The sequence below is a fragment of the Diplotaxodon limnothrissa genome, linkage group LG15, assembly GCF_057381915.1.
Source record: "Diplotaxodon limnothrissa isolate DT_005_m linkage group LG15, D_limnothrissa_male_GT1.1, whole genome shotgun sequence".
Classification (NCBI taxonomy): Eukaryota; Metazoa; Chordata; class Actinopteri; order Cichliformes; family Cichlidae; genus Diplotaxodon; species Diplotaxodon limnothrissa.
In genome coordinates this window covers 39291101-39303580 of record NC_140610.1, presented here as the reverse complement: position 1 = coordinate 39303580, position 12480 = coordinate 39291101, and the positions used below count along the sequence as shown (strand labels likewise).

Genomic DNA, 12480 nt, shown 5'->3' with positions numbered 1-12480 from the left:
AATACATGGCAATACACAAAAGGTGGATTTAAAATCAGTTTGAAAACACAAAAAAACTCAAAACAGTTCAATCTATAAACGAAACACTGGCGGAATCGTTCCGCTTCCACTGCGTGTGTGACGTCAACCGGAACTGACGACGGCAATGAACGGAGTCGTTTTTAATGTAAAAGGTTTTAACGTAAAATAAACTATAGTTTTTTTTTATTTTTGGCAGGTTTAAATTGAAAGATTTGATATATTTAAAAATGTGCCTTTAATTTGTGAAATTCACTTTTAAGATATCCGAAAAGTAGTTTGACCTCCATACCCAGGATGCACTTCGGCTTGCCATCTTGTCGCGTAAGGAGAGCGGCGGGCAGGAGTTAGCTGCCCGTTAGCTCACAGCCGCCGTAGTAAAGTGGTTATCTGTCAGCTAGTTGCTAGTAGCTGCTGCCAAAAGTGAGCTGTCCCCACGGCGAGAGCCAAACTTCGCCGACTTTGGGACGTTTTCTTCCCACACTGCTGGATTATATATTATTTTTTGACAAGCCGAGGAGTTGTTTACATCATGATGTCGCACATGCTGGTGCCGAGGTAGGGAAAAGTAGCTAACATCAGATAACTTGGCTAACTGCTCAGAAGTACATATATAGCTGAGAGAGGAGAGTGGTCTGAGACACCGGGCCCGCCTCAGACTAAAGTACCGGTGGCAGCTGCTCAGCAAGAACTTTGACAAGGGCCTGTTTACAACTCCGCTGCCGGGACACAAGGAAGGCCGACCGTGTGTGTATGTGTGTGAGGGACAGTGTGTGAGAGGGAGAGAGAGGCCGGGAGGAGGAGAAGAGCTTCGGCCCGTCTGCTGCGACCGGACACCGCGGAAACGTTGCGGGACTCCTGTCGTGGTCTGGCCTCGGTTGTGACACGTTTTTTTTCCTCGGACAGGAGGGAGAAGAAAGAGGAACGGTATGGAAATGTACTGTGACGGTACATGCCTGTGTCAAATCCTTTATCTGTGAACACTTAGCAAGAGCAGTAAGCACAGCTCTTGGTTTCATCTGGGAGCTGACAGAACTTGACGCAGTTAGTCAACATGTCGAAAATGCAGGCGAAGAAGAAAAGTTGTTTCCAGATCACGAGTGTAACGCAGGCTCAGGTGGCGGCGAACACCATCCCTGACGACGCCGAGAGCTTGGACGATCCGGACGAATCCCGGACGGAGGATGTGTCGTCGGAAATATTTGACGGCTCTCGGGGTGAACTGGGGGTGTGTGACAGGAGCTCATCCGAGGAAACCTTAAGCAATGCCGGGGAGTCTCAGGAGGGCCAGCTGCCTAACACGGGGCCTGTCAACGGGGGGCTCTCTCATAATATCAGTATGGTCTCTGGGCGCGCTACCCCACATAGTGTTGGAGGAAGTGTGGGCATGTCAGCTACAGCTCAGCCCTTTGTTTCAGGCTCAGCCACCACTGCGGTCCCTGGTTCCACTGTATCTAGCACTGCTGCTCAGACAGCTCCCGTGAGCACCAACTTTACTTCCCGTTTCAGAGTTATCAAACTTGACCATGGTACTGGAGAGCCCTTCAGACGGGGCAGGTGGACATGTACTGAGTACTATGAGAGAGATTCAGATTCAAATATTAATCGGAGTGACAGTATAAAGTCCACTTTGACTCATGACCTCAGTTTAGACCGGGACAGTGGATTAGGAGCCACTGGTAATTCTGTCTTCACTAGCAGTTCTCAGACTTTGGACACCACCACGGAGAGCGGCTACTCTGCCTCTGTTGGAAACCCCGCCCACCCACACCCTTCAGAGTCTTGGCAGCAAGGCTACAGCTTGGCTTCTCAGATAGGAAGCGGAGCAAGTGCCTTCCAACCCACGGGGTACACAACTTCATCATCACAGCAATCATATCAGGCTCAGGTTAATATGTTGCCTGTAGCTGCTCAGACCTTCCCCTCTAACAGCTTCAATGGTGTGCACCAATCTACAATGCAGCAGAATACTTCCATGCCTGCTGCCCCACAGGCCCAGCAGTTTCCTTACTCAACTCATCAGCCCCACTTTGGCTCGAGCGCTCAGAACCTTCCTGTGACTTCCATTGCTGTAGGACCCCCAACTAGACAAGTGTCCCCACCTGTAATGACCCCTACTGGTCCTGGATCAGTGGTGCCAGGTGGAGAAGCAGCTTCAGCCCAGGGCCTATCGCTGCAAGCTGGTGGCGCACCATCTATGGTAGCCCCCTGTCAGGCCGCTGGTCAGACTCAGCCTTCAGGAGGGTTAGGCATTGCTCCTGCACCTTCCACCACCACTACCTCTCACAGCGGTGGCCATAATGTGCCTTCCACAGTGCCCAGTATAACCAACACTTCTCCGGGTGTGCCAAGTCCCGGACACCCAGGAGGACATATCCAGCTCCAGGGGGCTCACGGAGGAGCCACAGTAGGCCTTCCCCCCGTCTTCAGTAACCAGCCAGATGATAGCGGACCGAATACTGATGCCCTACCTCAGCACACTGCCGGTGTGGTGCCAGAAAAAGATGGTGTGAATCCTCTCAGCGAGGGCCCCAACCCACCCTCTCCTGCTGTCAACAGCCTCTTTGGCATCCATATTACCATGGATATGGACGGGGACAGGTAAGAGAGTAAACAAATGCCTACAAGAAATTTTCATTTATTTATTTGTACTTAAAATCTAGCACTAATAGACTTCTACAGCTAGCGACTTTGTATCTGGAAGTGTGCCCTCACACTTGTTGTTTCATTCTGGAGCAGTGTGGTCATACTCAACACTGTGTAGAACACCTCTTTCGTCATCACTGCCCAAATAAAGCATGTTGTGACTAAGTATTCAGTAGTACAAACACAAAGCAGTATTTAATTTTTTTTTTCCGAGTTATGTTTTTGAGGAAGTTTGGATTCGAGGAGTAGAGGGCAAATAAAAACGGGTGTAGATGGGAGCTAATTTCTGTCTTTGTCAGTAATGGGGCACTCACACTGGATCAAGTCCATACTGAATAGTTGTCTTTTCACCATCCCTTAAACTCCTGTTCAGCCACAGAATGTGTCTCTGCTTTTGACTGGACGATAACGGGCTCTCGAATAAGTTGCAACACAGACAGTAGGTGTTATGCAGCCACCTCCCCAAATGTGGCTTTAAAAAAAAAAAAAAAAATTCTCCTTTCTGTCGAGAGATGGTTAGCATACTCACCATGAGCAGTTTTCCCAGTCTTCCCAACCTTGTTAATGCAGACGCCTCACTTGCTTACACAGTGGGCTTCTAATGTACACGTGGTCTACTTTAGGGTCTGTCGAATGGCCTTTGCAGACCTTGAGCTGAAATGTTGCTGGTCTTTTCGACGCAGACAGTACTGCTGGAGAGGTGATGTCTGAGCCAAGAATAACCTGGATGGCGTACACACACACACACACACACACACACACACACGTGTGTTGGTCTCTGTTTATTAATGTGCTTATTGTGCATGACATAGTTAGAGCAGTAGGGTGTGTGTGTTTGAGGAGAAGAGTCCTGATTTTTATTGCCTTTAGTCCAGATACTGATGAAGCAAGTCATATTTGCTGGAGATTTTTTGTCTTAGCAGCATTAAACAAGGCTGAATATAATGAGCGGATCGCAGTGTGCGTCATCATAAAGTGCCGATTTCTTGCTGTGCAGGTGCGTGAGACTGAGTGAACGAAGGTGACATCAGTGATTGTGTAGATTGTGGCAACAGGACAGGACGTGTCAAGAAGGTGGTGTGGACAGACGGGAGACACACACCTACATGACAAACACCTGTGGAAATGATAGTAGGCACGTAAGCTGTTTGTGTGTCAGCAATGACACAGCTGACCAAGTCAGCTGAACGATAGCTACCTTCTGCTCTGTCTACTTTAAGGTCTGTTCTGAGTCGTCAATGTTGAAACATCAACTTCATTCAGTGTTGACTCATGATATTCTGATATATTGTCTTTGTGTGCACTCGCTCTGCTCTAACATTGTAGCAGTACTGTGTGCTGACATAGGTCCATCACAATTAGCATTACAGCAACATGGATAGTGTTACATTGATCTAATATCAAATGCCGCCCCTCTAAACCCAGGCTCAATAGGTTTAGTTAAAATTCCAGTTCAAAGATTCTTGGTCCTGCACATGACATGGGGCATATTCAACTGATGAAAAACTAGTTGAGCTCATTCGGCTACATGGGGTGACGCTTTCTGATGCTTAGAAATGTTGTTTAAAAGCCTTTTTTTTTTTTTTTTTTTAATTTAAAAAATTTTTTTTTTTTTTTTTTCCCTGCCCCGAGGTCTGACCTGAAACTGTAAGAGATGCTGTGCCCTGTTACAAGCATACAGAGTAGATGTTGACCTTTTGGTTAAAGTTCATATGTCAGTACTTCAGTTTTTCACTTTTCCTCCTTTGTTGCTGCTCGTGGCTGCAAGTGCATGTTGCTATTTATGAAACAAATATAACATTTTATCTGTTTCACGTGCTCATTTTTCACAGACCTCAGATGTGCATCATTTTTATGCACATCTCTTAAAGTGTCATGTTAACTTGTAACTCATAACTCTTGTAAGTCTCAGATAGAAACGGATTGTAAAAAAGGAAAAGTTTTTAATGAAACACACCCAGCTTGTCCTCTTCCCGTTGGGTGAACGACCGCTGTCTCGCTTAGGAATCTGTTCCAAGTTTCATTGTTCTGTTTTGAATTAGAGTGCATCACAAAAAGTGGAACAAAGCATTGTGGGGGTGGAGTTGTGAGATGACAATGATTTTCCTCCAGCTTGGAATGGTTAGTGTCTATGCTCGGCGGTCTTCGCCAAATAAAGTGATGAAGCTGCCCCGGGACAAATCGATTTCCATCAGTTGGAGCAGTTGGCTCTCAACTCTCCCATTCCTAACTGTTGTAACGCCTCAGTTAGGAATGTTAATTAATAATGTGTAATTGATGACATTGTTTCAAGCGGCCCAGCAGTGGAGGCTTAATTATGCAACAGGATAAAATGCAGTCTGCAGCTAATTCTGAGACTGTTTGCCATTTTGTTGTTTCATTTTCAGGAACTGAACATAAATCAGATTGATTATGTACCTGTAGGTCATGTGATTATGCTTTAAAAATGCCTTCTGTTTTCACGTGTTATTACTAAAAAATACTACTCCTGGTTTATTTATATCCCGGTACTTTGCCCCATGCCCTCCACTTCTTACTAGAGCCTTTTTCCTTACATCTGACTTTTCTCAGCTGCTCCCGCACAGCGTCCACCTTTCCCTGCCCGATACCGTTGCCATTTTTCTTGAGGAAGTTCAGGCAGGTCCTGTTTGTTTTCTGTTTGTCTTTTTGAAATACTGTTTTGACTCATTTTCTGTGCTAAAGTGTAGGTTTGGCTGAGATGAAGCTTCCAAAATCGTGAAAATGAAAGATTAATTACAGCTTCTGTATATTGTTGCAAGTGATTATCTTGTATGGGTGGTGATCATGTAGATTATATGGCTTTGAGACCTTTACAGAAGCAGATTGGTGGTGAGAAAGCCCACGTCCGAATCAGTCTTTACCTCAACAGACCAACAGTACAAAGTCCATGTTTTTTTTGTTTTGTTTTTAAAAGGGAAGAGAAGCAGTGTCATGTGTCTGACATGTTTTGCTCAGACACCTACTCTCACCAACAACATGAAAGAGCGTTTCTGTAGTGAGGACCCATCCGATCTGCAGAATCTGCCATCATGTGGTGACAGAGAGGGCAGTGCCGTAAACTGATTGTCATGACGTTGTCAGAGGTTTACATGTGGAAATGGCTTGTTTACCTTTCCTCACCTTTGTGCATATAAGCACCTTCATATTTGAGAGCTCCACACTGAGTTGTATGCGAAGAATATGAACGGCAGTAACCCAAGTGAAGGGAAATTTCCGGTCATTCTGCATGTTTGAAACAGCTACCATATAATCACACGCTTTGGTTTATAAACTTTAGGTTTCCACCAGATTAAAAGACTGCTGCTCTTATCTGCAAAGCAAGCTGATCTACATGTGCCAACCAAAAGAGGGCAAGACAGCTGCCAGACTTTCTCAACTTCCCTGACAGTCCACTAATGTCAGCACAGTAAAGTTGCGGAAACTCAAATATTACGCTGTGAATTTCTCCTCATTCACATTGAATGTCACACAAAGCTTTGTGAAAGGTCAGACGCACAGTGAGTTCAGTTTTAGGGGAAACTGTGATTGATCTGCCTCCAGAGGAGTTACACTCCTGCAGCATTTTAGGGGAAGAGTGATACTCAGTTAGTGGAGAGTCATTTTACTGGAAGGGGGGCAACATTTAATGCAGATGGCATTCTTTAAAGCAGCTGCCAGCAAGAATGTGTTAACAGTGGATTGACTTAAAGCTGAGTAAGAGCTTAGCGAGTAGCTCAACGGTTAGCCTGTAATGGTTCTCAGCTGACTATTTTGTCACAAATGAGTTGTTTTGGATCTCATCTAAAGAAGAATACTTAAGCCACCTTTTCCACAGTTTCTCTCTTCCATGCCTATAATATATATTGGTAACTAGGGCTGCCACAAACGATTATTTTGATAGTCGACTAGTCACCGATTATTTTTGCGATTAGTCGACTAATCAGATCATCATCCACTGGACGTAAAACTACAGCTTATTGCACCAGCATGCATCTGCTCTTATATAACTATCATTAGCTGACAGCTTTAAGTGTTTACGGTATGTGCTAACTAAAAATAAAGACAAGATGATCGTTTATTAAATTTTAATGAAATTTGCAGATTGTTTCGGTGAATTTTAATAAACTCCTTGCTATCTAAAATATAACAGGACACCGGAGTATATTCTTGAGCATCTCACACTTCTGATAATCAGTTGTTTATTCAGCTGTGTAAAAACTATAACTTTAATCTCAGGATTTTCTCAGGAACTAATAAAATACTAAAAAAGCCAAACAATAACATTTTGAAGTTATCTAAGTGACTTATATATATTAACCTGAGTAGCGAAAGACGGCAGTGGGTTTGAAAACGATTTGCCGGTAAGCCTTGCCCCCGGCTAGCTATCGAGCTAGTGGGTAACAGACTTCTCCGAAAACGTCGGAGCGCTTTTGAAAATATGTGGTGTCTTGATAAACTGAGCAGATATTTGAGGTTTACACAGCTACATTCTCGCCTGAAAATATGTTAAACATTTATTTTGTGATCCAGAAAGAATAATAAGAGTAAAGTTAAAACTAACTAGCTGCCGCCATTGTTGGAAACTGAGCTGGGCTGCGCTATGAATTCTGGGACACAGCTTCTTCTTCTTCTTCGGGGTTTAACGGCAGCTGGCATCCTTGTACATGCAGTGCTGCCATCTTCTGTTTCAATCCGTTATTACACTCCTAAATCCTACAACTTATTCCTGCGTCTTTTGTGATCTTACAAAGCTTCAAACGACGCGTCGACTATTAAATCAGTCGTGGACGATTTTGATAGTCGACGTAATCGTGACTAGTCGACTAATCGTGGCAGCCCTATTGGTAACTTTTGGTAATATTTTTCCTTAAGAAAGCATGTCTACTTTCAGTTTTGATAGTCTGAATGTGCATGTGTTGTAGTGCCTTACCCCCTTTGACTTGTAGTTGGAAAAGATTGAGAACAGTGTGGGATGAACAGGCAGGTTTGGGGATGGTGTCTGTGTGTGTGTGTGTTGGTTGGTTTGGTTTCTATAGTGCCTGGAGACAAGGCAGCAGCTATTTTCCACAGATAGCTGACCTGCCTGAACTTCCAGGGGACATATTCCAGGACTGCTGAATGGCTGTGATTGTGGGATGCCCCGGGCTGGAGACTGAGCAAGCGGGTCTGCAACAGCTCAGTTTTTGGGCGAGACCTCTCAGCTTGCCCTCCTGTCTGTCTCCGTCTAGCGTGCCGGCTCTGTTTCTTGAAACGGAGCTGGTAACACACTCTGTCTGTTTCTAAACTGCTGATGCAGTTTTTTTGTTTGCCATAACTGTCTTTTCTGGTTTAATTAAATAACAGTGCTGTTCTTTCATCAGAAGCCTCAGGTCATACTTGGGCTTCCCTCTGCTTTAAATTTGTGCTGGAAGTTTAGGGGTTGAGCAATCACCAGCATTTTTTTACATGCTTAATAACCGACCAAATCTGGCTTTTAATCGTGCCTCCTCAAACTACCCTTACAGTGCTGATTACTGGTTTCACTAACTTGGCCAAAAATGGCCCTCTTCATGTGATGGCACAGTAAATTGATTTTAAGATTTTTTTCTTAGGTTTTTTTATTTTATTTTATTTTTATAAATAAAGACTCACAGAGGTCAGTGGTGTGAGGTAAAGTGGCGGAAAAAGTTAGCATAGCAGGACCCACCCTGTTATCGCAGCAATATGTGGTCAGGGGATCACTTCCAAATAGGACGGGTCTGCCAAGGCAAGTAAACAGCCAAGACCCTGGCGGGCCACTGTAGCTAACTCAGTTTGTGCTGGAAGCAAAGCAATTAAATCAACCTGAGTACGTTCCAGGAATGAGGACAATGTCTGTAAACCGATGGTGTTTTTTCAAATCTGAGTATAAAACAGGTTCGACTGAGTGGTTACAGTATGATAGTTATGCTTCAGCTCTTTTCAAAGGGTGGCCTCCCAGGTGAGGGACTAGCTGTTGACAGGTCCTCGTTGCCAGTTTGTACTTCCTACATGTGACTGATGTGTAATGTTCCAGTCCATGTTAGCGATGTCACCAGAAGCAATACTTCTGCTGTACCAATCGATACCTAAATTCTGAAAACGCAGTGTTATTTGTTTTTTATTTGGAAACTGTTGACAGCGGATGTACAGAGGCAGTGAGGGACAGCATATGGCTACACGTTTTAAAGTCTAGCCTTATCATGCTGTAAGAAGAAGCAAACCCACAAACGAAGGAAAAACTACATGTGGAAGACGTACACTGGTGCAGCCTGATACTGAAAAAGCAAAAAAGCTGGATTGAATGTTGGCAACAATGAACTGATCCATGGTTTGATCCATTCAGTCCTGTAGTGTCGTGTGTTGACTGTGCGATAGCTTAGCTGCTAGCAGCAAAACTAAGCTTAGCGATGTGGCTGCAGGTTGGAGATATTTCACAGCTGCAACACTCACACATTCTGTTTGTGTGTTTGCAAAAGTGTTTTCTTAGCTACAAACGCTGAACATGAATCGACATGATCAGAAAGACTTCACCACAGCGATGCTTTCTCTCGACGCTTGTTATTTGGTTTATATATTATATTTGGTTTAACAGTTGTTGGGAAGTTTTTAGTAACATAACGAATTCTCCCCAATTCGATTATATGACACTTTACTCCAGCTGTTTGGCAGCTCCCCATGCAAAAAGCCTATGAGAAGGAAAAGTAAATAAATTCGATTAATAGCGCCTTTTCATTTTAAAACAATTTTCATTTAATTCACACAATCCTCACAGTTAGGATTACAGCTTATTAATTTAAAACTGGTATCGGATTGGTAGCTGTAGATGCCCACACCCAAGGTATTCGATTGGATTGGAAACTGCTGGATCGTTGCATCTCTGCTTAGTAATGCATGCAGAAGGTTGGCTGACCTGTTGCTGGCTGTGAATTTACCTGATATTACACGTGCTATTTGCACATCGGTGCAGGTGGATACCATGTGGACTTTTCACCAGTCAACTTATTAGTGCAACAGCATTTGATGTGCCGATCAAACTCCGTCAGTGAAAAGCTTGTCACGTGTACAATTGTTATGTAGCAGATGATAAAATGCTTACCAGCGGTATCTGTGATTACCAGGAAACTGTATCATGGTTTGTTTTCTTGAGGTTTCTTTATTTAAAGTCTAAATGTAGTTTTGTTTTTTCTCTTTGCGACTGCTAGTGCTTTCAGTTTTAGGAAGTGAGTTTAGGCTAAGGGCCAAGAAAATCCTTTTTCCACTTTCACTGGCCTGTTCAGACCAAAATTGCATGCAACTCGGTGACCATTAGGGCACTTTTGCATGTTTAAAACGGTACTCTTTTTGACGACTGTGGCGCTTCAGTGTCTTCTTCCTCAGAAGTCACCTCACTTATGTCCGACTTTGTTATCTCCATCTGTTGGGTTACGGTAAAGTAAGATATTCTGATACAAAATAGAGGAAGTGAAAGAGAGAAAAGCTTGTCAAAGTTTATTCGTGGACTGTTTCTTTGCAAGTGTCAGATGCTACGATTTTAGGGCAACTGGGCAGAACTGGTCACACAACCAAGTTTCACTTTCTTATTCTCCTTTTGATTAATTCTAAAAAAAAAAAATGCTTAAAATGAGAAATCAAAAGAGGGCAGAAGGAGAAGGAGCTTGTAATGGGGAAGGGCAGGAAGAACGAGAACATTCAAATAATTTGGGGTTAATGCAGTGGAGAGGTGATTCAGCAGTTCTGGGATAATGTCTTTTTGTGGTTCAAGGCTTTCAAGGCTGACCGCAGATCAGAGCTGTTCACGAATAGAAGCCAGTCGGCTGCAAGTCTGTGGGATATAAAAGTCTTCTGCTCAGCAACAACCAGTTGCTTTAGAAAATGCGGAGCTGTGTGTCGAGCCATTCAGTCTTCTTAGAGAGAGAAGCAATGGCTGAACAACGAGGTTTTAGAGCCTCGGGCCCCGCAGAGCCCAAGATGTCTACATAGTGAGTAATGAGGATGTGTGGAAAGCATGGCAGGCAGCTGCATTTGAGTCATCCATCCTCTCAGAGCTCTCTCCTGCTTTCAGTGGGTTTAGTCTGGCTCACTGGTGCCTGTGACTCTTCACTGCTTTCTGGTCCTCCTCTGTGTATGTTGCAGTATGGCAGCGTGGGACTGACTGAAAGAGTGAAGTTGAGACTTTAGGACGGTGCTCATGTTTGGCTGCCTCTGTGATTGTCCTTTTCAGTAACCAATCACTGCCAGTTTTTTTTTTCCCTCTCCTTAAGTCCGTCTTCTTCCCATTGAGGTATTTCGAGTGTGTAGCTATGCAGTTAGACAAATCAGTTTAAAATCTGCACCTCATTTGACCTGGACAATTTTGGCAAAGAAAATAAAACGCGTTACAGTGGCTTCCTTTATTTTTTTTGCATTTTTTCCCCCTCAAAAACACAGTTTAATCTGGTTATGTGGGTGCAGCACTGCAGTCAGTTTTGAATGATTTAGTCACAAGTTCTCTACAAGTAAGGAAGACGAGCACAACCTGCTCGAAAGGTCAGCCGAGATCATATTTCTTTTGCAAGATGAATCTTGCATCCATTTCTGTCATCAACTGAGAAATGTGCAAATTCTGTAAGAACTTCCGTTTCCTTTCATACTTTGATGTACACTTTCATATTCAGTGGCCCGCTTCCTCTGCCGTCTTCCCCCTTTTCCTTTTCTGAAGTTGAGTTTGTCTCGAGTGTCTCCTCTTGTCTGCACTATGCCGCAGTTTAAGTTTGCCCCCAACACCGAAACACCTTCTCTGATGTCTTACAATGAGCAGACTTCTGCAAGGAAACGGACGTGAGTCATTGTGGCTGGGTAGTCTGATAACCATACAGTCGCTCATTCAAACCAACATCTGAACAGATGGCACCTTGGCTTATCACTGCATCAGGATGGATTTGTCATAAGTGCCTAAACTTGTTGTCTTTACTTAGGGAGCCTTTGCAGATTTATATCCCAGCTTCTAACAAATAACTTCCTCTAATTATCTTCAAGTATCTGCGGGTGTAGCTCAATGAAATATTTATTCTTTTCATAACGCTTTGTTGAACCTGTTGTGTCATCCCCTTATGAATCAGACTTGATTTCTTCAGGGGGGAAAATGCAGAAATTTGTAGAAGCACTAATCACGCCCATGTTGTTTCCCCCCCCCTTTTATACTCTTTAATTGCGAGCACTAATACTTTGTTGTTTTTCTTTCTTTTTTTGAAAAACATTAATCAGTGTGAGACAAGTTGACCTCTCGGACATCACCGTGGTGAGATGGGATGACTGGTTCCTTCTGAGCTTTCACACCGTCGTGCCTTTCTACTTTACGTCTGAGTCAGCCTCTATGTTTAACATGTTAAAATATTTCACCCACATTCTTATCAGCTGCTGCAGAGCTGTGAAACATGAACACAGCTGACACAGCGCTGCGCTTCAAGAATCCATATTTATAGTTTCTGCACTTAAGGGCTAATCATCCTTAAAAAAGCACTGTTGTTTTCTGTGCACCACTCATCCAATTCATCACTTTGCCACCCCCCTTGCTCTAGCTCAGAGCGAGGTTAGCCAAAAAAACTCAGTACCAAACAATGGAAAATATTCAGCTACCACTTCCCGTGTTGTCAGTGGAGTGTACCACATGAAGCAAGGCAGCAGTTAAGGCCAAGAAGGGTAGTGCGTTGGGATTTTATCGCTGAACTAGTTGCTGCGAGAGACCACGAGAAGCACTGAAGGGTAGTTGTTTGATAGATCCTGCTGTATGCAGTCTGAAAAAGTAGCTTATAATGAGCATTGGCACAGTGGCAGGGG

The 12480-nt window shown here is 43.8% G+C and overlaps 1 protein-coding gene across 3 annotated transcripts in view; it reads left to right on the top strand.

The window, feature by feature from the left end:
* Positions 1-343: 343 nt before the first annotated feature.
* tsc22d2 (TSC22 domain family 2) overlaps positions 344-12480 on the top strand; it is a 31002-nt gene continuing 18865 nt past the window's right edge. For all 3 annotated transcript variants that reach the window (XM_085373596.1, XM_085373595.1, XM_085373594.1), the window contains exon 1: positions 344-2619. In XM_085373596.1, the coding sequence (XP_085229722.1) occupies positions 1073-2619 (1547 nt within the window). In that variant the 5' untranslated portion in view covers positions 344-1072. The remainder of the gene's footprint in view (positions 2620-12480) is intronic.